The sequence below is a fragment of the Abramis brama genome, assembly GCF_963993115.1.
Source record: "Abramis brama genome assembly, chromosome: 5".
Lineage (NCBI taxonomy): Eukaryota > Metazoa > Chordata > Actinopteri > Cypriniformes > Leuciscidae > Abramis > Abramis brama.
In genome coordinates this window covers 12,889,159-12,915,354 of record NC_139967.1, presented here as the reverse complement: position 1 = coordinate 12,915,354, position 26,196 = coordinate 12,889,159, and the positions used below count along the sequence as shown (strand labels likewise).

Sequence of the window (26,196 nt, the reverse complement as noted above, 5' to 3'; positions counted from 1 at the left end):
ATTAAATTTTATTCTAGAGTGTTACCATTTTAGTTAATATGTTTATCAATTTTAAATGGGTTCATATGCAACTTTTTATCCTGGCTAGATGCCTGTAGCTTATTCTGCAACACTGTGGAAGCTCATTTAAATTATATTGCTACGTTCTGTTGTGCACACAGCACTGAAGGATGGTGTGTTGACTTTGATCAGTTCCCTTCATCCAGAAGTAGTAAGTACTGAATATTTCAGAAACATACCTCAAAGCAGAATATGCGCCAACGTAGGTGTTCCAAACTCGTCAACAAGCGCCTCTGGTTCAGAGAATTTCTCAGATCTGATCTGCATGCAGTAATGACTTGCGTTAGAAAGTGCTCAGAAAAAGCTCAAAACCTAGTAAACTGCCTTTCTAAACGTAATTTTGGGGAATAATAGGCAGTTTACCTTATGCAGTTTTTCATTTTGCCTCTATTCAAAGTGACTTAGTTACGAATGAGGAATACAACAGAAGTTATTCATTACTAACGGTACACATTAGAGTCCCAGAATTTCTCAGAAATTTTTAAGTTACAATACAGCTGTAAGGGAGACAGAAAGAATTTTAGAAAGAATAAGTGCATTAACAGTATTGAATCAATTGTTACATCAAAGCCAGCTTGTGATGTTTCTGGTTTATTAATTTGCCGGCTACCTGGCCGATCTGCAAACAGAAAATTGCAGGAATACAATCTCAGGCGTCATTAGTCAACTAAACGTGCAGAGTTATGCAAGGTATGAGGGACAGATGAGCCGGTCAACTCAAAATACTTGGCTGTAAAAACACTTCAACTGGCCCTTCACTTAGCTGGTGGTCCCCAAGTCATTACAAGTTTGAGACCCTCACTTTAGATTTTTTTTTTTGAAGGTGCCAAGAGGCTCGGGTCGAGACGATCATTTAGTGAAATTTTGGGAAAGTGATTTTGTGAGAGGCTGCTCAATATGCAAGCATTTGTGTCTTGATGCGAGTGTCTGGCAACCAGTGAAGCACGACGAAGGCATTCAAATGATCGATTCTAACGTTCAAATGTGACTGTGATGCCCAAAAATGCTGTCAGGTAGGCAGCTCATTAAGTTTTGACACATAGCCGTATTAGTTGTGCTTGCTAAGGTGAGCATCACTATTACTGTTGGCTCCTACTGCTCAGAACACCTTAGCAACCGCATAGCAACGACCTGTACATGTAGAAATCTGAAAATGTTGAAATAAAAGTTTTAGAATAAGATTTCAGAAGAATTGTAATGAGAATACAGTATCATAAACCGTGTGGATTAGGTGCTTATGCCTGCACAGTCAATCCATTTAGTCCCTTTTCAATTCAGGTTTATTTGTATAGCGCTTTTTGCAATACACAATGTTCCAGAGCAGCTTTACAGAAAATAGAAAAATAAAGGAGATAAAAGGAAAGGAAAAATAGTGGCTTATAACCCCCCAGTGAGCGAGGAAAGGAAAGGAAATCTCCCTAAGATGTTGAAGTAGATGAGGAAGAAACCTGCATTTCAAGCAGACACAACATTTTGAGTACAGGAGAACACAGCCGCTGATGTCTCTTGATCTAAACCGCAGGCCTTTGAAAGCTCAAATGAAAGCTTTTATTCTTTTACAAGTGTGGGTGGCAAGACACAAGTATATGGTTTAATTTGGCATTGACATTGATTAGACATAAATAAAACAGGGACAGAGAAGATGAATAAGCTCGAGTTGTTTAGTTCTAAATACGGATTTAGAAATGGAGAAAGAGAAATGAAACATGTCATAAGTGCTTCACCCTCTCATAATATCACACGACCGTCCATGAGCGGCCACACGGATTCAAATGTCAAGTCGTCTGTTCCTCTATGGTGCATCAGCGGATTTTAACTTTCATCTTTATAATGTATCTTACACCCACACTTTGTTTTTCTGTCTTTTCAGGGACTTCACATTGACTTTTATCCTGAGATAATGATGCTTTCTATCCTATAACCTTTTGGTAATTGTCATTTAGACATTTAGTTTATTTAATTAGCTGTTTAAGCTGCCGTGTATATAGATGAGTTAAATTTTTACTTTCTTAAAACGTAGACAAACTGAAAAAAGTCCCTCAAGGGAAACTACGGTTGAATAAAACTGTGTCCTTTGTGCTTGGCACAGTGTTCATGAGTTCCCTAATCCCTGCATATAATGAAGGTAAACAGATTTGGCTTGCTGTCAAAGACAGGACTGCAGCTTGAGACTCGACTAAAGCTCTTAATAACCCCTGGACTACTTAATAATGAGGTTAGTAATGAATGAATAGAAGCATAGGTGGAGTTCAGGGGTGGTGGGATGCTGAAGAATTGTCACAGCAGTGAGATAATCAAAAATGTAATGTTTTTTTACATTATCTTTAATGATTTTAAAAATACTAACTCTAAAAATGAAGTAACCAGGCAAAATAAAAGGACAAACACAAATTTTTAAAAGGTACCATTTATGCAGACATGTCAGATCATTGGTGCATTAATATCAGAACTAACTGTGAAGAGTGTTAAGCCAGGTTACACAGCCAAAACAACCATTTATTGGAATTATGAGATTAATTAAGACGACCGCCACATTTACATGTCAGTGGCACATGTTTGTTTTTTTGTTTTTGTGGTAACACTTTAGGGTCCAATTGTCACTACTAACTAGTTGCTTATTAGCATGCATATTACTAGGATATTGGCTGTTCATTATTCTGCAAGACCATATATTACTAACTATCAATAAGCAGTAATTAGGAGTTTATTGAGGCAAAGGTCATAGTTAATAATGAGAATTGGACCCTAATCTGAAGTGTGACCATTTTTTCAACTGTCACAGCAAGGTAACGAGGAACAAGCTGAAGTGACACTTTATCCTTTAAAAAACAGATACTGATATTCCAAGTTTTGTTTAACTAACAATGAAAACACCCTTCTGGATGTCACACTAGTTTATTTTTAACAAGGTCCCTGATCATTGAAGGTCCACCTTCACAGATCAGCACATTTCAGTGGATTGTTTTATGATCCTGTCACAATGTAATTCAGTCTTTGCAAAGAGGCCGTTATTGAAGAATGCAGCAGCATGAACTAGGCTATATTGGACCCAGCAGCAAACCCAAGCCGTATGGAAGTGAAGCAAAGCTTTTCTCATTTCGCATGCGAAGAGGGCGTTTATACAGAGGTCTTAAAGGCACGGCAGCAAAAAACAGCCTGTTTACTGCTGTTGTAAAGGTCAGAGAGTGGATGGAAAATTGTCATGAACAACTAAATTATGGCACACGAAGCCTTGACAACTGTTTCAAATGTCGTTGGGGAAAAATAAAATGAAAAAATGCATGATATGACCCCTTTAAACTCTCTTACATACACATGCATTTACACTAACTAATTTAAACTTTAATACAGTCTTTCTCTCACACACACACACACACACACACACACTCAGACTAACAGAAAGTGTGTTCATGAGCAGGTATAACTCTGACGGACACCTCATCAACATGACCTTGCCGACTGGAGAGGTCAGCAGTTTCCATGGAAACATGGAGAAAGCTGTCAGAGTGGAAGCCACTGCCTCGAACAGAGAAAACTTTATTATAATTACAAACCACTCTGCGGATAACACCATCTACACACTACGACAAGGTGAGAGAGTGTATATGTATGTGTGTGTGTGTGTGTGAATCTGCAAATAATTTTTTGTCAAATACAGTGGCCCCAAAAATTATTTGAACACACATTTAAAGGGATAGTTCACCCAAAATGGAAATTATGGGTAATAAATGTAATTCTCTTTCTCTCTGTCCAGCTCACTCTGTTAGTGTGTACGGTGTTCGAGATGACGGCTCTCTATGGGTGACATATGCCAGCGGGATGGACGTTACTCTCAGTACTGAACCAACCGTGTCATCGGGGTTGTTGCCAGGGGCATCGGCAGGCCTCGTCCATCCCACAGTCGGAAGGTGCAACATCACGTTGCCAGGGGAACCAGCTCACAGCCTGATAGAATGGAGACAAAGACGTGAACAGGCCAAAGGGAATTACACAGCATATGAACGGAGACTGAGGGTAATAATGTGTTTTCTGTCTAGGGTGACCAGGGTATAGCATGTTATGTGCATGGGGTACAATGGGTTTTTCCAAGATGTGTGCCACACATTGACCTTATTCACAGCAAAAAATGATGATCAATAAGTTATGACAATATATGTTTTTACTTTGTTTTAAGTTATACAAGATTCAACTCATTTTTTAAGTCGGTTTAATGTAATTTAAGTTGAAATTACTTAAATATCCAAGTTGATTGTACTTTCAAATTTAAGGCTTTTTTTTTTTTTTACAGTGCAGCGACATCTTTGATTTTTAAGGGGAATGAAAGCGAGGCTGTGAGGTTTAGACAAGCATCTCTTCAGTGAGTTGAACTGTTATTTAATGCGTTTTTGGATTGTTCTGCTGAAGAAACACTGCAAAAATATCTTTCTGAGGAATTTCAGTAGACAGTAGACTTTTTACGGCAGATGCCATTGTCTATCTCTCACAGCCTCGCTTTCATACCTGTAATGGTGCTGCTCTGAATAAGTCTATTGTGAGGTGTTTACAGACTGAGATAGTAAAGTTACGAATCTTTGTTCATTTATGATTGCTCAAACACTTACATAAAATGCAATAATTATCTTGTGTTCACGTTTGTGCTGAACAGTTGAGTTTATAACATACTACTAGCAGGTATTTTTAGCTAATGTTAACAATAGGAGCCTACTTATTGCATGATTAGTTTCAAGTGAAGCTGTCACCGCAAATGCAGCATTCATCATTGAGGTCAAGTCAGCGAAATTGCTTACTAAATGGAACCAAAAAAGATCCTGCTTCTGTTGTTCATCCACTTCCACAGAGTTGCATTTTTTAATTTAATTTCAATTAATTTATTCCAGCTTTGGAATTGAACCTGGGTCGTTCTAAATCAAAAGTACTAATCTTGTCTCTCACAATGCATATTTCTAATAAGAGTTAGCTTTAATTAACAGCATTGTACGTTAAGCTTAAATTGCATGATTTTAAAAGCTTTATTTATTTATTTCACATGTTCATTGTCTTCCTAAAAGGTGGGAGGAAACTCTGACAGAAGTAAAACACTTGGTATTGATTTTGTTAGTGATTTGATATGTGTTATTGAAATGTAAGCTTGGAAAACAGTTTTGTCTTTCGGTCTTTCCTCATTCCAGTAATCTACATAGAATCTGTACTTACCTGACTACTAATAGCTGCCCAGGACATTACAAAGATGGCCGCAGGGGACCTTAAGGGGACTTTAGTGTGGTAAAAATGGAAGAAACAGACTACATTACACATCTGCTCTCTCTAATATACTTTCTATATACCATATAGCAGGCACTGCACAGTTTTTTTTTTTACCCTGCATTTCACACACTGTTCCAACTTCCTCTTAAAATAAACTCCTTAAATCTTTCTCTTCTCTATTTTATGCTCTCTAATATTCAGTCTTTCACTGTTCAGTTTCACTTCTTGGTTGCAGTTTTAGTGTGCTTTACAGTCACTACAAATTAAAATTGTAAATGAATATTAATAGAAGTTAATAGAAAATGTCATACAGTAAATCTCATTTTTAGTAGGATTTACTATAAGTATAAGTTCCTATATTTTTTAAATGTTGTAGATTTAAGTAGCAAATGAGAATTGCTAAAATTATTTTGAGACAAAGGTCTTAATGATTTTCAGTTTTGTTCAAGCTACTTAAAGCAACAGTTTTTCAATAACGGAAGAATATGTAAGTAGGATAAAAGGCACCCCTGCTGTTGGGGTGAAAGGCACAATAATTAACATAATAAATAGCTGGTTGACTTTTCCATTTGTTGACATGACATGGTTAGATTCAGATGGTAAATAATATATTAAGTTGGGTTGGGTAACATTTAAACAACATTTAGGCCTATCTGAAAAGTGTTTCAACTGTCTCGGCTCTCCCCTACTATAGATTCAAAAATTAGCTAGATAGCGAATACGTGCATATTAACAGCTTTGAGTTTACCATAATTTAATATTATTACCTTAACATGATTAAATCTTAATAAATGAAGTGTATCAGCAATCATAAATCAAAGAAGAAATTTCTTAGAAATATATGTTACCTAGGTGACGAGGATCACTCAGTCGCTTTGTGTAAGTTCCAGAACGAAACAGCGCAGTGGGCGCACCTGTGCTAATGATTTTCGGATGGTAAAACAAATTATATGTTGTTGTATTACTTATCAATATATTGTTAACATTTTACAAAATTCAAACTCAAATGCAGTTACAGGGTTTTTGACCAGCGAAGGTGTGCAAATGTGCATTTTGTCTGTCATTAAAACGGCGCGAGCGGCATCACATTACATTTTCATCAACAGGTTACAAACTAGTTTGTTGTAGCTATATGGGCGCTCAGTTTTTCCTGTTGTAAAATACATTTGGCCAAAATCTCATTTTATAAAAGATGAAATGCTACTATGCACAGGCTATTTATATGTGTAGGCTGTGTTGGCTATGACTAGATGGGAAATGCTAGACCTCTCTTTCAGGTCCCACATGTCTCAGTCAGACATTATGTCAGTCAGACAGAGCCTTTATAGACATAGGGCCCTATTTTAACGATCTGAAACGCAAGTATCAAACGCAAAACGCAAGTAACTTTGTGGGCGGATCTTGGGCGCTGTTGCTATTATACTGGCGGGATAAATGACTCTTGCACCAAGCGCAAATCTAAAATGGGTTGGTCTGAAGTAGCTTCATTATTCATAGGTGTGGTTTGGGCGTAACGTGAAATAAACCAATCAGAGCGTCATCTCACATTCCCTTTAAGAGCAGGCGCGCTTGTTCCATGGCAGATTGCTATTATAACGGCGGATTTGCCAGGCGCACACCAGGAGCGGTTCACAGCCGAGGAGACCGACGTTCTCGTCAGGGCCGTAAAAAACAGAGAAGTGACATTGGGGATGGGAGAAACCCACCCAAATAAGCTTCGGTTAAACAGGCGTATGATAATTTGGGTAAATGTGTAAGCTAGATTTATGCCTATTTGTTCACATCTTCATGGACACAACAATGATTTCCCTCATGTGTTAATATTTTTCCTTGTAATAATGTATGATTTGCAAAAATGAAAACTGCTGCTTCTGTGTAGATGAGAGAATCAAAGTTTATGCACGTTGTGCACACGCTACATTATGGCCAAGCATGCGCCCTTAAAATAGCATATGAATAACATGCGCAACGCGCATTCCTGGGCAGTGGCAGAATTGTTCTATAAACCAGCAAAATAGCATCAGGGAACGTTTGCGCCGGAACACGCCTCCTCTTTCTCCTCTGAAGCGCCCCCGGGAGCGCAAGTTCATTCCCCAATTTACCGACGTGCGTCTGTGGAGGGAAAAGTCCGCTGAATGGAATGTTGAGTAAAGAAAACAGAAAATGATACATGCGTCGGTGTATAAAGTCAATTGCGCGGGGTGCAAGATAGGGCCCATAGTGTTTAGTACTTATTCAAACAAGATCTTTGTTTACCCTTGCAAAACTTCGTTCAGCAGCTGTCTGCTGTGTGGCTCCTGCGGAACTTCAGTTCATTCAAAAGTTAGAGGGGAGGAGTTACTGACAGTTTGAGGATCGAACAAGATTTACACAAGATCTTTTTAAGAACTTTCATTTGCTAAATATTTGTAAAACAGACAGACAGACGTAAAGGGTGACCAATAGCATTGATTTACTGAAGATGAAAAAAAACACAACCACCAAAAAAAAAGGGCATGTGCTCTGCACAGGTTGAGCCCTACCTGTGCACGTGCCTGGCCCTATTAATAATACATTTGAAAAGTAGGTTTATTTTTGAGAAAGGCACAAGAAGACAATGCCACTTTCTCACTGTCACTCATTCGGTGACAATGAGCTGCCAGTGCAGAGCGCATCTTGAACCTGACCCGAGATTTTTTTCAATCTGACACTGTGGACAGTGCTTCATTCCATTCAAAGTCAAATGTGGATGATTCCAAGTTGGAAAATCTGACTACACAGTACTATGCCACTGTGCAGTATTATTAGGTCCAAACAGAATTGCATTTTACTTTGGGTTTCCAAATATGATATAACCATATTTTGCTTGTGTTTGTAATTTGGTTCATTCTAATTATGCTCACAGAATTACTCTGGTCACAAGGGGCATGTATGTTAGTACAATTAATTGTAAAACTCAGGACCAGCTCAGCGAGCGGTCTGTTTTCTTTACTCAACTCTTCTCATTGCAAGGTTTTATAATGATACAGGGATCACTGAATTAATGTTATTGGCCTAATTCCACCCTGCATGCGTTATTTGCGGTGTTCCCATTTACTTTTAAGATATTTTTTACTGAATATTGCATGCAAGGTCTCAGTTGGATGTTTTCCCCATTTGCCTAATTTCTAATTTGTTAGTGGACGCCACACCTCGCTGCTGTAAAGGGCAGCCGGCTCAATTACTGATTCTAATATATTTAGCCAAATTCTAACAGGCATCTCTACAGGACATTATCTTTTTATGGGAGCAAAATCTTCTTGAAGGTCCGGACTCTGCGGTAGCCCCTTACAGTGGTAGACGGCCAAACCATATCATCTGCAAAGAGCTGGAAATTGATCTAGGAACCACAGAGTGAAATCAGGAGCTTCAATTCAATTGTCAATTCATTGATGTATATGCTGAATAATGTTGGCCATAACTGCAACCCTGTCTCCCTCTGTGCCCCTGAGAAAGAAATGTTCTTCTTTTATTGCCAATTTTCTGTGTACTCTGATGTAATAAGATAATAAGTTTTACCTTCTTTCTCACCCCCTTCTCTCGCTCAGGCTCACAACAGGAATGTGTTGTCTATAGACTATAGTCAAGAGAGTCGGGTTGGGAAGATCTATGATGACCATCGCAAGTTCACTCTGCGTGTTCAGTACGATGACAAGGGCAGGCCTGTGCTCTGGACCCCCAGTAAATACAATCAAGTGCGAGTATCGTACTCGAGCGAAGGTCTGGTCACCAGCATACAGAGAGGCAACTGGACCGAGCGTAGGGACTACGATAACGGACGCATCATCACACGGACCTGGGCCAATGGGAAGATCTGGAGCTACACTTTTCTGGAAAAGGTATGTACTGTATGCGTGTCAGAGATGGGGCTATGCATGTGTGAATCTAAAAAAAAAAATCTGCCCAGGTTGTATTTGACCCCAAAATGAGAAGAAAGAACTTGTTTTATTTTGTTTTTAATTACTACTTTTTTATTAGTATTATTAATTGTTATTGATAACTTTATTTAAAAACAAAAGCCTGTTTTATTAGCTTTTGCATTTTTTTTTTTATTATTCTAACATTATATTTATGACAAGAGCCCAATTAGCATTACCATAATGCAAAATATCTCATTGTCTTTACTATAATAATACAAAATATATACATTTATTTAAATGTGTAAAATGTATTTGTAAAAAGTATTTAACAAGTTTCTTTTTTAATTCTTTCTTTTTTTCAGATTTGTTTTTCAATTTATACAATTTTTAATGCACAGAAAAATACTAACTATTGAGATTAATGGGAATGAAAAAAACTTATATCCTTTCTGGATATAAGAATTTGGGATTTTTTTAAGCAAAATAAAATTTGATTTTCTTTTTTTTATTGGGGGGTGAAATGCAACATGTTCATGAGATTCTGGTACTGCACATGTTTAAGTCTCTCTCTGTCCTCTATTTCTTTCTGGTTCTACTCCTTCTCAGTCTGTTCAGCTGTTGTTACACAGTCAGCGGCGCTATACATTTGAGTACGATCAGACAGACTGTCTGCTGTCAGTCACCCTCCCCAGCATGGTGAGACACAGCCTGCAGACCTCTCTATCTGTGGGCTACTACCGAAACACCTACACCCCACCCGACTCACCCACCTCCTGCTTCACGCAAGACTACGCCCACGATGGGCGCCTGCTCCAGAGCCTGTACCTGGGCACAGGCAGGCATGTAATCTATAAATACAGCCGAGTGGCCCGGCTGGCTGAGATCCTCTATGATTCAACACTTATTACCTTCACCTACGACGAGGCAACAGGTGCTGTTAAAACCATCCACCTGATGCATGAAGGATTCGTTTGCACCATCCGCTACAGACAGACAGGTAAGAGCAGCACAAAAACATTGTTATCTGACAGACACATTGACAGTAGGCCTGATTGGTGTGACCAAAATCGTATATCACAGTACGAGTAATTTTACATTATGGTATATATATATATATATATATATATATATATATATATATATATATATATATATTATTATTTTTTGTGTGTGTGTGTGTATCAAAAACAAACACGAGTGTAGCCCAATTCCCAAACAAATGACTCCTTTGAGTCAATTCTTTTTAGTGACTCAACAACACAGTGCTCTCAGTGTAGTTTGATTCCCAAACAAATTATTCTTATGTGTTGATTCTATTTTAGTGAATCAAACTGTCTGGTTGTTTAGTTGTGATTAAAATGATCTAATCATATGGTTAATGGAATTACAATTACATTTCAAAATATTTCTTTCTTAAACTAAACATTAAAGAGTTAAATTCTTTACGATTCCAATTCTTATTCATGCTTTAATTATGATTGCTGTAAATTCACCATAAAGTGGTTTCTTTTTTAATAACCATGTGGTGCCCTTTTTGATTACTCCTAATTAATTATATTAAAAATGACACATACTGTACTCTATTAGCTATGCAAATATATCTACCGTAGTATAAGCGGCATTTCTGCCATCACATTTTATGTACTGTCATACCATACCAATCAGCTGTAATTTAAAGAAAGCCATGTAATACGATTTTCCATACATTTATCAAGTTTTGCTGTAGCCAGTAACCAGGTGAAATGCTTACTTAAATTAGCAAAGAGACAGGTATCACCATGGCATCTTTGCACAAATAAACAGGTGAGGTGATAATCCCGTGAGACAGAGAGACAAGTAAGATGTGTGAGCAGTTGGACAGGTAAACAGGTTGTACTCTTGCACCAATAAACATACAGGCTGACATTTAATCTTCCTTTTGTCACTTCGCTTTCAATCCCCTACTGCTTGGCTGATCTAAAAGCGCTTTGAATCACAATCAGTCGTCTGACAGTGGGGGAGTTCATCCAATCTCACACTGTGGCGAAGCTGACTCTTGTTTTACCTAACCTCTGTGTGGCTCTCTACTAACTTCTCATCTTATTTTTTTTCTTTTCTCTTTTTCTCTCTATTTCTTGGATTCAGGTCCTCTGGTGAGTAGACAAATATATCGTTTCAGCGAAGAAGGATTGGTTAATGCTCGCTTCGACTACAGCTACAACAACTTCAGAGTCACCAGCATGCAAGCTATGATCAACGAAACACCACTTCCGATTGACCTCTACCGCTACGTGGACGTGTCGGGACGAATCGAGCAGTTCGGGAAGTTCAGCGTTATCAACTACGACCTGAACCAGGTCATCACCACACATGCCATGAAGCACACTAAAATCTTCAACCCAACTGGGCAAGTAATCGAGGTTCAGTATGAGATTCTGAAATCCATCGCCTACTGGATGACACTGCAGTACGACAGCATGGGACGTGTCATAAATTGTGATATTCGCATCGGTGTGGACAGCAACATCACGCGCTATGCATACGAGTATGACGCAGATGGGCAGTTGCAGACAGTCGCCATAAATGACCGCCCACAGTGGCGTTACAGCTACGACCTAAACGGAAACATCAACTTACTGAGTCACGGTAACAGTGCACGTTTGACACCGCTACGCTATGATCTCCGTGACCGCATCACACGCCTTGGAGAGATCCAGTACCGCACCGATGAGGACGGGTTCTTGCGTCTCCGTGGCAATCTTCTCTTTGATTACGGTTCGAATGGACTGCTTTTGGGCGCCTACGACCGGGACAGCGGACAGAGGATGTGGTACCGTTACGATGGGCTTGGGAGGAGAGTGGCCAGCCGTAGTAGTGATGGAGCACAGCTGCAGTTCTTCTACGCTGATCTGATGGAACCGACACGGGTGACGCACCTGTACAACCACAGTAGTGCTGAGATCACTTCCCTCTATTATGACCTTCAAGGACACCTCATCGCCATGGAGATGAGCAGCGGCGAAGAATTCTATATAGCATGTGACAATGCCGGAACTCCTCTTGCAGTTTTCAGTAGCCGCGGCCACGTGGTGAAGGAAATTCGGTACACACCGTATGGAGACGTTTACCGAGATTCCAACCCCACCTTTCCTCTCGTCTTTGGCTTTCAGGGTGGTCTCTATGATTCTTTCACACGGTTGGTGCATCTCGGTCGACGCGACTATGACGTGGTAGCTGGAAGATGGACGACGCCCAATCACGAATTGTGGGCAGAGCTGAGTGTGAATCCCAAGCCATTTAATTTGTATTCATTTAGGAACAATTATCCTCTGGGAAACTTACAGGATGTAACCAAGTTCACAACAGGTAAGAAAAACGTTTTGTGACTAATTAAGTTTTTTGACTGTACTTGCTAAAGTTAGATAAAACAGAAATATAATTATCAGAGAATCTTTTCCCTAGCTGGCTAGGCACTTCAACTTGGAAAGTCCAATATGATCAGATTCACTTGTACTTTATGTAGAAATTATAAGCAGGGGGCGATAGCCAGTCAAGTGAAATAAATGTCATGCTTTTGGTTTGGCTTTGTGAGCTGTGATTGTGCTTTTATGCCAGTGACATTTCCCTAAGGGGAGATGAACAGCTGATAAATAGCACATGGCAGAGCTGAGATTCATTAGTTATAGCTAAAGCAACATGCTGTAGACTAATTACTAGGACAGTCTCCCTCAAGCAAACTAGGGTCAAGTGTCTTGCTCGAGGCTAGTTTGGCATTAGAACAAGGTCTTCATAAACCCAGGGTCAACACCATTTTAGAGAGGCTCTACTGTTTCAGTGATTGCAAAAGGGATGTGCAAAACAAAAAGGTTTGTTCAGTATGTAAATGTGTTCAATACATCAATCCCATATGTCTCACTGAATTCAGGGGAATTCTGACTCATGCTAAATGTTTTTGTCATGCTCTTGGCTGTACCTAGGGTTTTAGAAATAGAACTCTCACTTTAAATTTTGAGCACTGACCAGCCATGGGCAATGGGCATATATACTGTACATTCACACCGCCGCCGGTGAGAGCGTCAAAATTTGCTCAGACTGCCCTGTCACTAACGCCGTAGAAAGATTCGTGGACGCTCTGACGTAGATCGAATGCTTGGCCTTTTTTAAAACTTTATTTAAAGGGGCCGCAAAGCAAACAAGCATGATGATCGTTATATGTGCAGACTGACCACAAGTAGGGTGTAAGTTAACCTCATGGAATATTTTAAATGTCAAAGTAAGAAATTGATCCAATAAACGAAATAAACCAATCAAAAGCCATTTGTGTGGTGTGGCTTTTGTGTTCATGGATAAGTGCTAGTCTAATTTGCATTCCTGCTGAAAAAAAAGTGTTCTAACGCAAAATGTTGCCTGTAAATAGTGTTGCGCACCTTCTTATCAAATTCACATGATCAACCTCTCCTCCATTTTGCTTGGGAACTAATGTGGTCGGAACCAAAGTTTACAGGACTGCGTTCTCTGGATCCTCTCAAGTGGAGGATTTCTGCATTACGATTGGATGCCGCCTAACCATGTCATAGCTCATTACCATAAAGTTGACCTGACTTCAACCCTCCTCGACGCCCACATCACCCAAGACGCGCCGCGCCGCTTCTCGCAGGAGCTCGCCACTGGCTCACATTGAAAATGAATGACTTCCGGCCACTTTGACGCTATCGCCGGTGGCGTTGTGAATGCACAGTAATACAAAGGATGCAAATGCTTGCAGGTTTCTTGCCAAAAAGAGAAAATTAAAGGAAGAAGGTGATGAATAAAGATAAAATTGCTAATTATTTTTTCATTACAATAGGCTAAATGACTGTCCTATCCACAACCTACGCATTTGTCAAAGCCACACATTTTACCTTGTCTACATTTTTATGTAGTTTTGAGGATAAGTGGATTTACTGAAAGGCTAAACTGGAAGTTTAAGAAAAGTTAAAATGCTAGAAAAAATAATTCACAATTTGCACGTACATTCATTCTTAATCTTATGCCTAATATGCTGAAAATTGCTCCGGTTGAGTTGTTTACAGTCCTTGATAGTGCTGTCGGTCGTTTAACATTTCTATCGCTTCACAGTTTAGCTACCTACTTACATCTTACATCTCACTTTTGACCATTAAAAGTGAAGTGTTCTGCTGGAATTCACGCTCGCCTTTTTAAAAAAGTAATGGTAATGCCCGCTTTTTTATTGGATTGTACGTCTCAGTTTCACTGTTAGAGCACTGATCAGCTCAGATGAGAAAGTCGGTTATCTTAGCGTTGTACAGTATATGTGCAGCACCAAAGAACAGTTATTATTAAGCAATTATTTCGTGACTTTTATTATAATACCTCAGGTGAAAAAAACAGAGGTTCAGACCTTGGGGGCCTCAATGGTGGGTACGGCTAGGGACGCATTCACACTGCATTCAATTTTTTGTAGCTGACTTGTCTTTTACGTAGCTCAGTATTTTCTGTAATATTGCATTCACATGAGCAGAACAGTTCCTTATGTAGTCTACACTTAAATTTCTGAGAATTTCTGAGAAACATGAGAATTTCTGTTGCAAGTTGTAAAACTGTAAGGCATTCTTTATAAAAGCTAAACAAAAATCTTAAACGGCTTTACAGTGTTTTGCATCTGTTTCTGTACAGATATTAGTAGCTGGCTGCAGCTCTTTGGGTTCCAGCTTCATAATGTGGTTCCAGGGTTCCCCAAACCAAAGGTGGAGAACACAGAGCAAACATATGAGATGATGGCCACACAGATCCGCACACAAACCTGGGACACCAGCAAGGTAAGTTGAGGTTTCCCATAGCACAGCATTCATCGCCAACATAATTAGTCTATTTAGTCTAGTCTTAAATGAATGGTTTACCTAAAAAAACTAATTTTCTTTTCTTTTTATTAACTTTTTCTTGTTATCATCATTTGTCAAGTTTTGGAACAATAATGATAATAATGTTGGTCCAAACTCCAATATGACCAAAAAGCACTATAAAAGAATCTTAAAAGCATTATGCAAGTCATATGATAGATATCTCCTTGACACATTCATGAAAGTGGCAGCAATGTCCAATCCAACTCACCGACTCAATCCGGTCATGTGGATTAATTTTTTGGTAAACTATTCCTTTAAGAGTTAATTTTGTGCACCAATCAAACAAGACTTATGATAACTATTTCATAACATCTCACCTCAGATTGTACTCGGCATCCAGTGTGACCTTCAGAAGCACTTGAAAAACTTTATTTCATTGGATCGCCTCCCCATGACGCCAGCCAATGGGAAAATTGGAGGTCGGCAGGGTCGCATGCCAATTTTCTCTGCCATTTCTTCAATTTTCGGCAAAGGTGTGAAATTTGCCGTCCGTGATGGAGTGGTGGCAACTGAGATAATCGGCGTGGCAAGCGAGGACAGCCGTCGTGTGGCGGCTGTGCTGAACGGTGCTTTATACCTGCGTGGCCTCCATTTCACAGTGGAAGGGCGTGACACACACTATTTCACCAAGGCCGGCCCACTTGAGGCAGATCTGGGAGTGGCTGGGGGCGGTGCCGGAGGCGGAGTTAGAGTGTTGGAGAACGGCGTAAACGTCTCTGTTTCCCAGATAAGTGCTATGGTTGGAGGGGAAATGCGGCGATTCGCTGACATTGTGCTCCAGCAGGGGGCGCTTAGCTTTAACATTCGCTACGGAGCATCGCCGGAGGAAGAACGCACACGTGTGCTGGAGGCGGCACGAATACGAGCTGTGCAAGGGGCATGGCTACGGGAGCAGAAAAGGGTCCTGGAGGGGGAGGGCGGAAGTTTGTCATGGACTGATAAAGAAAAGGATGAGCTTATTGCAGAGGGCCGTGTCTCAGGGTATGATGGGTTCTACGCTCTGCCTGTTGAACAACACCCTGAGCTCGCAGACAGCCCCTTCAACATTCACCTGATCAGACATGTGGAAACTGGTCGCAGGTAACAGCGGCACTTCAGCACACCTCTACACGCCTACACACCCCTTTATACACTCCAAGCTACCACATATCTCTTCAACTTTTTTTTAGAACCCCCAACCAAACAAAGTGAGAAAGACTCTATTGCCTTTAAAATGTGACAAATGATGGTATTGATTTTGCATTTGTTGATGCACTCTTGGCAAGTTCAGATTCCTGTTTTTTGGTTTTGTTTGTTTCTTGTCCTTCTGTTTTACAGTGGCTTAACCGTTCTCACTAAAGAACAAGCCTTGCTTGCCAATCTGAAGGCACAGAGAATGATTCACCTGTGACTGTTCTAGACATACATTAAGGAGTCTTCATCTCTACACATGCTGATTCTCTCATTCGAGCGTGTACAGTAATCATTCGACTTGTCGAGTCAAACTGGTTATGGCATTAAATCGTGCAAACCTGAGGGGTTTCCTTGTGATTTCATTGAGCTTTGTTAAATGTTTCCGAATTTTCAGTCGATTTGCATTCCAGGATTTGCGTAGAAGGCTTTCAGGGCCCTCGCAGTTCAAAATGACCTTCCAGAAACCCGACGTTTAAACAGAGATCTGGAACTGTCAAATTCACAACAGCATTCTGGATTCTTGGAGAATTATCTGACTCAAAAGTCACAAAACTTAACCCCTTAGCAGCAAGAGATTCACAGTGTTTGGAGTCTTGGCAAGAGCTCACCACCATCTTGTGTTGTTTCTGCTTAATCAGTGTTGACGAAGCTGAGAGAATTACACCGCTGCTGTGGAAGACAAATTTGTTCTTTTTTTCTTTTTTTTGCCAAAACTGTACAGTTTACTTTTCTTTTTTTTCCCCAAAGTAGAAAAAAAAAAAAAAATATGTATGTGGAAATTGTGCCTTCCTGGTCTGCTAGAAACGATCACATGAAACGGGCTTAGACATATTGTACATAATCAACTTCAGTATTTGTCACATGCCTTAGTTATATGCAATTATTTATTTTTTTATTATTTTATTTTTGTTTTTTATTTATTTACATTTGGGATTTGGCTTGCAGGAGCCAAAAACATGAATGCTAATGCCTGTGAGGTGAATTCTTGTAAACATACCCCAGGATTTATGGATTTATGCCACACAGTGGTCCCAGTTTACAGTTAATATGCTGCTCTTTTTTTATTTATTGTCACGTGATTTCACTGTTTTTCTGTTGCTTTTGTTGCACTCTAAATGTGAAACTCACTTCACGTGTCTGTCATTTTGGTTTCTAAATGAGTGTCAAAGCTCCAACGTTTTGGATTTTTCCATTACTTTGACTGGTCATTTTCCTTTTTTCTGATCCCTCTCGAAACTAGAAGGAGGCTTGAGGAGGAAGATGTGTAAGGAAATGAAAGAATCACCTGCTAAAGAACGGTATTTTTGTCTTTTCCAAACTATTAAAGTCTGCAGCACTGTGGGTAGACGTTCTGTGTGTAGGACTCTTGATATGGACTTGTATATCATTAATGGACTATTGTAGACTGTTTATAGATACTGGACTATTTATACATGACACTCAAAAGAATTAGGAGTAAATGTATTTTCTTGTGAATTCTGTGGATATGCTGTACCATCAAGCTTTGTAATCTTAATCTGAGATATATATTTGCACTGAATATAAGGTGGAGATAAATGCATTAGACTGAATTTTTAGAGTGTGCAAATATTTAACAGATTTGTGCGAGAGGTGCTCTAAAGGCACGTTATGTTTTCGATATTTTGCAGATGTTCATTTCAATTGAAGTACGATTACTTTGCACGAGGAAAAAAATTGTGGCAGAAATATTTTTCTTTTTATCTTAGTTTGCATCTTTGTCATTATCACAATCATTGCTGAAGTGAAAAAGGAATATGTAATTTTTTTCATGATCAAATCATCTTCCTCTCTCAGAAGTCAAGTACAAAAAAAAACTTCAGTGTCCTCTCCTTGGCCAAACAAGTTCCTGTGGTGTATATTTGGCTGAAATAGGCCTTTATGTACACAGATTAATGCAGTTTGTTAAACATGCCTATTTAAAAACAAAGTACTTTGGGCAGTGGCCTTTTTATAAATAAAAATGCAAATTTAACCCTTTCTTCTGTGTTGTGAGTATGTGTGAGTATTTGCACAGAACAGATGAAGCACTTGTTCACTCCAGAGTGATTTATTTCATTTGTAAGCTTTATATCTTGCATTTGTTTCTCAAGAGGAATGATCATTCAAACACTGAGTTTTATATCAGTTCAAAGATTGTTGCAAGAAGTGTTAGCCAGAAACACTTGTTATCAAACATGACAATCTCTCATTACTAGACTGAAAATAGCATCTGGCTTTGTTCAAGGCCTATTTAGCTTATGGGTTTCTCTGTAGTGATCTATAGATGGCTATCTGTATTAGCTGATGCTGTCTGAAGTGAGTATTGTTGAAACTAGTTAATTTAAGGTGGTTCTTTATTTTAAAAAATCCTCTGAAAACATTGAAGAAAACAGTTGGCAGACTTACAATACACAGTATTGTACAGAGATGTACAATATAACATACAGTAGGGACTAGACAGTTATTTCATATATATTATAGCTGAGCATTTGTTGTTACAATTATTGTATATGCAATTACTTTTATATTTGATATTGATATCGACTTGAAAGGTAACAACCATTATTGTATTTAAATTGAAATCATTAAATGCATTTCAATGGTTCCTCCCCTGATATATCTAATACACTTAAATATTTTTGATTTTTTTTTACAATTTACAGCATTTTTACAAATTTTCTACAATTTACCCTTGGCTTAAGAGCCCCCCACCTCTATATGCAAGGATATTTTCTCAGACATAGAAATACCCATGCATGCATTTACAGCAGGTAGAAACAGTGAGGTGTTTGTTTCAACTTGTGTGTTATTTTTTAGGTTTGTTCACCGGATACAGAAGAGGAACAGAGATGCCTTGGCCTGGGATCTTAAACGCAGCTATGAGGTTACTGGCGTTTCGAAAGAGTCGTTCCTTCATCCCAGGAGCCATCTGAAAAAATAATTAAATAAAAATAAAGAAATTATAGAAAGTACTATACCTTATACATAATTTTTTATTGTACAATTTAATAGAAATGGTAATTCTAAGAAATAATATATACAAACTTGTGGTACTACCATATGACCCATCCATAGAGAAAGATTTCTCTGAGTAAGTGTAAAATATAAATAAACTAAAAGAACTTTGTGGGATTTTGCTTGTGTGCCTGGTGGTTAATGCTGATCAGTTACAGTAAGCACAAAGATATGAGATAAAACATCACCTAATATGTTGCTCATTTTAAAGTGCCTGTTTTAATGTTATAAGGGACTGTTTTTGGTTTCACAGTGAACCAAAATGCAAATGTTTAGCAGCATCTCAAAGTGTGTTTGAGGTTTTTGCACATCTTGCCTTTCCTTAATGCATATGAAATGGGCTGTGTGTGTGATACTGAAACAACAGATACACATCGGCAATTCTCTGGCTGTTAATTTGTGTGGTGAGCTATGAATACATGCAACACACTGACCACAAATAGAAAAAAAAAATTCCACTGTGTACTCTGCAGTCAACAGTATATAGTGTAGTTCTCGTTTATAAAATACTTTAACAGTGGCATTAAATTTGCTACAGAAATGGTCACACATCATCACACACAACTTAAGTTAAGACAGAAGTATCTGTTTTTACAAAATTAGATCTAGGCCTATATCCAGGTTTCACTTGAGGAAAGATACAAAGCTCTATTAAATCTCTTCGTACCTCTATTGTCCAGAGGCCATCCTTTTGTTTGAAAACTCTGTAGGTGTAAATCCATCCATCACACCTGGAGATTTACACACAGTTATTATTATGATATTATTTGCAGCATAATAGATATAGTATAGAATAGTATTGTAGCCATTACACGCCTGTCTAGAATGCTTAAGTCTGTAGCTGGTTGCATAAACTACTAAGACTAGTCTTGCAAGTCCATCCATCTTCCCTTATTCAGCTCATTTGCAGGGTCCACTTCACACACATTTGACTTGCCACAGGTTTTTACACCTGATGCCCTTCCTGAAACATTCACACTCACACCCCTACATGCATCCAATCCACCTAACCTGCATGTCTTTGAGTTTGAACTGTGGGGGAAAGCGGAGCACCCGGAGGAAACCCACGCTGACACAGGGAAAACATGCAAACTCCACAGTCCACACAGAAAGCACTCCTGGCTCAGCCAGGGCGCGGACTCTTGCCGTGAGGCGACAGTGCTACCCACTGAGCCACTGCCCTAAGACTAGTCTTACAAGTGCACATAATTTTTTCCTTCAAGACTGATCATAATTTTTTTAAGTAAAAATATTAAAGATGGATTGATTTCATTAGAATCCAAAAAGTAAGACTGATTAGCCTTCCTAATTGCAAAGTTGGTCAGACTAGTCTAAGAGGCAATGGCTGCGTCCAAAATCGCATCCTCTCTTGAGTAGTTAGCCTACTTATTTTGAATTAAAAAAAAAAAGTATGTTCTCTGGGCTGCATCCGAAATCACATACTTCCCTACTATATAGGTGAAAAACAGTATGTGACAAAAGAAGTATGACCGAATTCACAGTGGTCATGAAAGATTGGGCAAGTACCCGGATGACCTACTACTTCCGGCAAGATTCTGAAGTGTGCATTTGATGGACACTTTACTATCCCACGAGGCCACAGGAGAGGATTTATGAATGGCAGTGAAGGGACACAACTGATGCTGGTATGTCATGGCGAATGACATACCTGGTACATGATGATAATGACAACGAATGAATGTCCCTATAGTGAAAAAAAATCTATACCTAAATGTAATTAAAAATACATTTATTTCATACTAAGTATACTACAAATCCATTAACATATTTACTGACGTATCACTCGAGACTTACTGATATGAATATTATAATTAAACTTTATTCATAGTAGGCTACTTCTTTTTTGCACAATGCACATTTCTTAATATTAAGCCTAGAATGTTTTAATATTACTATTAGTAAGGATAGTATGATCTCTGTATAATATCAGTCTTTAAATGCAAGATATAGAAAGTGTACCTAAAGTATACTTGCAGTAGTTCCACTTTAGTACAATAAAATATACTTAAGTATATCTTTAGTTGGACCCGGCTCAGCACTATTTCTGGATAACTAAAGTGCATTAAGTACAAAATTAGTTTTTCCAATTTAGCAGACTTAAAGTATACCAATTTAATATACTAAAAGTACAATTGCAGGGTATTTATATTAAATTACATAAATATGTAAATGAGCCTATTTGTAGTATACTTATCATAAAATAAATGTATTTTCAATAGCCTACATTTTAGTATATTTTTCACTAGGGTAGTATGTCCAGATACATTCATACACACTCATACTATATAATATAAGATCCTACTTTTTATAGTGGTTGTGAAGTAATTACTTATTCATAATGAGTAGCCTACCTACTCAGGAGATTATGTGATTTTGGACACAGCCCTGGACGTACATTCGCCATGTTGTCATGTGACCTACCTGCGTCAGTTATGTCTTCACTGCTATTCAGAAATCCTCTCCCATGTATTGTCTGTTGTATTGTTCTGTATGTTGTTTAAGGCATAATAAAAAATAAATAAAAAAAATCCTCTCCCATGCCATGGCCGTATGGGAAAGTGTCCATTATTACACACTTCAAAATCGCGCCGGAAGAAGTAACGTTAGGTAATCCGGGTACTTTTTGCCAACTCTTTTGTGAGTGAATACTGTGAATTCGGACCGGACATACTTATTTTGATACATCTTGTTTTTCGCCTAGGATACTATATATTACGAAATATGCGAAATACGATTTCGGATGCTTATACAACTAGTCCTGCATCGCCCGTCTGCTCGTCACGGTAATGATACCGGTCTGTCTCTCAATTACTTATGACAACTCGAATCACTCTCTTGTTTCACTCATATTAACGCAAATTACGCCATTTCGAGTCTCAGTAGTCTAATCGATTGTAGTGACAAATAACCTCAAGGTGCCTCGATCCGTATTAATATTACTGTTGTTTTGTTGCAGTTGTCGATGACCGCATTACCACCTCGGGTGTGCATTATTTTTCTAATAATTCAACGGCCTGTCGTCAATTATTCCTTACATACTACAGTTACCACACCTCGAAACATTGTTCAGATTATGTATTTCAAGACGCTTGTAAAGTTTTTGTCATTAAAATGATCTTGTATGTAGGACTAATTTCTTACGCATCTAATCCCATGCCTCTGTTGCTAATTACAAAACGTAATTTTAGAGTTAGTAACGGAGGTTTGAGCCACTGATAGCAGACTAATGCTGGGGACACACGACTAGCTGACACAATCTCTAACTGTTTTCATCGACTGCAGCAGATTTTAAACACCGACTTTGAACACAGACTGAACGCGCTGGACGCGCGTTTGGGCATGATCAGTCATAAGTATCAAATTACATTCATTATGCAGTTATTAATGCAGTTATTAGAGAGAGACGTTGTAATAATGACACAGAAAAGCATGTGCGTCAATATTATTATTTATTTATTAATTCAATTCGTTTTAATTAATTCGTTCATTCTTTTTTTTTCCCCATTATTGACAGATGACAGTAGACTATAGCCAAATAAATGAAACACAAAGCCCTTTTAACAAGTAGGCCTATCAATAATTATTTATTTGTTATATTATCTGCAATAAAAATCCGTGCTGCAGGACTATCCATTTATTTAGCCTATATTCAGTTTAATTTTATATTGATTATAGATAGGACACTATATACTTAACTTATTAATTAAACTGCATGTTTCTATTGATTGTGAAGCTAGACATTGAAAATTGCAGATCAAGCACATGGGGCTAAATGCTTTTTCTTGTTATGAATTGTATCCTATTTTCCGTTATTACAGTTGACTACGCGAAGTGATATGGAACTGTAATGTGGTCAAGACCTGCCTGGAACTACTTTAGCCGTACGTTTCCCTGAAAATAATGCACACCTTAGAACGTTCGTAAACCAATCAGATTCAAGCATTCAACGGCCCTGTAGTATAATTTGCGATAATAACGACTGACTACATTATCCCTTAGTTAATGATGATGCGAGTGTGGGCTTCTTCGGTCAAAAATGACCGAAAACTTTTACATTTTTAAATTTTTTTTTTTTTTTGCTTCATCGGAATGGGATGACACTTGGTAACTTTTGTTGTATTACCTATGTGAACACACAAAAAAATCATGGACATGATTCGGATATGTTAAAGGTTCGTAAAAAAAAATAGTCACACTTAGCTTCCTCCCTGACCGACATAGGAAATGAATGGGAAATACGAAAAAATACCAAAACTCAGAGAAACTTTTGGTGGTACAAACTACCACACACACACACACACACACAACAAATTATGCTCCAAACTATATAAAAACTATATAATCATAACTCCAAAACTGTAGCAAGGAGAGTCAAAAGGTAGATATCATTTGAAAGAACTCTTTTTACATTTTTTGAAAATATAAATTAGATTACATTTGGACATTGTCCTGACGAGAAACGGCTGATAAAAGACAAATATATATATATATAATTTTTATTATGATTTTGCATATCTTTCTTATTTGTCATGGAATAACTCAGGAAGGAAATAAGGTAGGAGGAAAATTCTTTTTTAGTGAAGTCCCCCTACATGTTAGCTGCATCTGGATAAAAAATAAAAAAAATTGGATAAAGGAATCAAAAGTTACAGCATTTGGAAAAGAGATAGCCTTTTTGTACAGTCTTTGACACCCCCTCATGGGCAATTTTTTCTCCATGAAGAATATCTTGTCATAAAAGCAATAGATTATGTTAATTTTGGGCTCATTTTAATTGTAATAATATTCTGTAAAAAATGAAGTGCCATTTTCAATGATCTGTGAATGTTTCATGAGCTGTATGATGTTTTTGACACATTGCAGTACATTATTTTATAGATTATGAAAAAAAAGAAATTCTATTTATCAGCAAATAACTCAGCAATACTTAAGAGTTTTTCAAAGTGGATACATTCACTGTAAAGTTCAGACTCTAAGCTTTCAAATGACATCAACTTTGTGTTAATCAAGGCAAGATTTTTGAAAAATATGGTAATGAATAATATGGTAATGAATATTTTCGCAGCTAGGTGGCGCCTGCTGGCGGTACACTCGGTTTTAGAGGGATTACTCAGAACTCGTTAGTAGTTAATAAATGTTTATAATGTATACTACATTAAAAAGCTGAGATCCTAAGCTTTAAAATGATATATAATTTGTGTTGTTCCAGTCAGTGGTTGCTTAGTAATTCATTTTTTTCTTTCCGAATGGGAATAAAAATAAATAAATAAATAAAAAAGCTATAGGCCGCCTATAGGCGGTTATAGGACATGACACATATTTTTATATTTTGAAGCCACTAGATGGCGCTCTTCTCACTTGAAAATTTTTTTTTTTTAGGCCTGCACTCTATTTTGATGTGAAATGTTGCATTTATTGAAAAAAATAAAAATAAAATAAATATATATATATATATATTAATTCTAATGGAAAAAATAGCTCATAAAAATTATATAATTAATGCAAAGTATCATAAAAAACTCAAAAAATTCTAAATAATAATCAGAAAATATTATAGAACAAAAATATATTTGATTGGTTATCCTGGGAAAAAATAAAGTTACATTTTAAGGTTTTAAAACTTTAAATTTTACAATTTTCGTCCGTTTTTGACCGGGAGGAAGCTAAGTGTGATCCATTTACGAAGAAGCCCAGAGTCACAGCATGTGAACTAACTTACACATCTTGTTACTCGCAAGTTGCCAACAAATATGATGATGCCACAACAGTTCTCAAGTGGTTTTAGACCTAACATTACATCAGAAGTGGCGTACCAACACAGTAACACAACTATTTATTGGTACAAAAATGGTTAATGATCATTTTGAATGACAAGCCATGTTTATTTTTGCTGCAGGTGTATTTTCTCTATCCTTGTCACCAATGGGGCAAAAATCAGAACTGCGTAGGTCTAGTCTAAATTTTCACCATATCTTTATGGCAGAAATAGAGTAGGCTAGTATGCTGTCCCTAACTCAGCAATGGAGGCGTTGTCACGCGAAATATGCAGTTTCTCGTTTGTCTCATTGATTTTCCCTGCTGTCCCAAAACCAAAAGTTAGAACAGACCCGTGACACATTTTTGGTCCCAAACCACTATAGTTGATAACCACGGCACTGTTACGGCTTTCTGCACATAACGCTACTCACAAGACATAGATGCAGTAATGTTACTCACAGCACACACACGTAGTAATGTTACTCACAGCACACACACGCAGTAATGTTACTCACAGCACACACACGCAGTAAGACCCCGCGGAGCTCATGCTGTCTCTGATCAGATAGCTGCCATCTCTGCCCGCTTCATTCAGGATCTCTTCTGCTTGGCTCTTACTGATGGCTCCATGATACTCTGCCAAATCCTCCATTCTATCTCACTGTCTTTAGCAATTACACACGCACACTGGACACCACAAGAGCTGACCTCGCTAAAGGAAGTCAAGAGAAGCTTGAGTTAATGGAACTGATACAGGATCAGCTGCAGCAGATGTCAATGTGACACATTCGGACTGTTCTTAGAAACACTTACTGTTCACCTTTATGCAGCAATTGCTATCGGTTTGAAATAGATTTCCTGAAAGAGCAATTTTATTATTCTAACTTCTGATAATTTATACATAGGCCTATAGACGAATCACCTATTTTCCATGGATTAAGAGCTTTATAACCTAACCACGTTAGTGCTGTTATGTAAATGCTTATTACTGCTGCAAGAAAACACGACCATTCGCAGCAACTTTAATAACTTGGTTTTCTCACATTTTAAAATTATGTTCCAAAATATCACCCCATGAAACTGAGCATTTCAAACTCTTCACGTGAGTAATCTTTTGATATAATGTGGCCGAAAGTTTACTGAGTGACTAAACTATGAAGTGTGGG

General features: G+C 38.1%; 2 protein-coding genes across 3 annotated transcripts in view; one reads left to right on the top strand and one right to left on the bottom strand.

Moving 5' to 3' along the window:
* tenm1 (teneurin transmembrane protein 1) overlaps nucleotides 1–19,182 on the top strand; it is a 155,502-nt gene extending 136,320 nt beyond the window's left edge. The window contains exons 26-33 of one of the 2 annotated variants that reach the window (XR_014606269.1): nucleotides 3,479–3,651; nucleotides 3,815–4,074; nucleotides 8,871–9,161; nucleotides 9,789–10,179; nucleotides 11,307–12,527; nucleotides 14,838–14,980; nucleotides 15,387–17,535; nucleotides 19,055–19,182. Coding sequence is in view for 1 of the 2 variants with exons in the window: in XM_084114746.1 (XP_083970872.1) it covers nucleotides 3,479–3,651; nucleotides 3,815–4,074; nucleotides 8,871–9,161; nucleotides 9,789–10,179; nucleotides 11,307–12,527; nucleotides 14,838–14,980; nucleotides 15,387–16,148 (3,241 nt within the window). In the remaining variant the exon portion in view is untranslated. Of the gene's footprint in view, nucleotides 1–3,478; nucleotides 3,652–3,814; nucleotides 4,075–8,870; nucleotides 9,162–9,788; nucleotides 10,180–11,306; nucleotides 12,528–14,837; nucleotides 14,981–15,386; nucleotides 18,236–19,054 lie in introns of those variants that run through there. The other variant, XM_084114746.1, reaches the window with a different exon arrangement.
* sh2d1aa (SH2 domain containing 1A duplicate a) overlaps nucleotides 18,292–26,196 on the bottom strand; it is a 9,040-nt gene continuing 1,135 nt past the window's right edge. Inside the window, exons 2-4 of the mRNA XM_084114751.1 lie at nucleotides 25,546–25,742; nucleotides 19,920–19,983; nucleotides 18,292–19,166 (exon numbers count right to left, since the gene is read on the bottom strand). Of these exons, the coding sequence (XP_083970877.1) occupies nucleotides 19,044–19,166; nucleotides 19,920–19,983; nucleotides 25,546–25,682 (324 nt within the window). The 5' untranslated portion in view covers nucleotides 25,683–25,742 and the 3' untranslated portion in view covers nucleotides 18,292–19,043. The remainder of the gene's footprint in view (nucleotides 19,167–19,919; nucleotides 19,984–25,545; nucleotides 25,743–26,196) is intronic.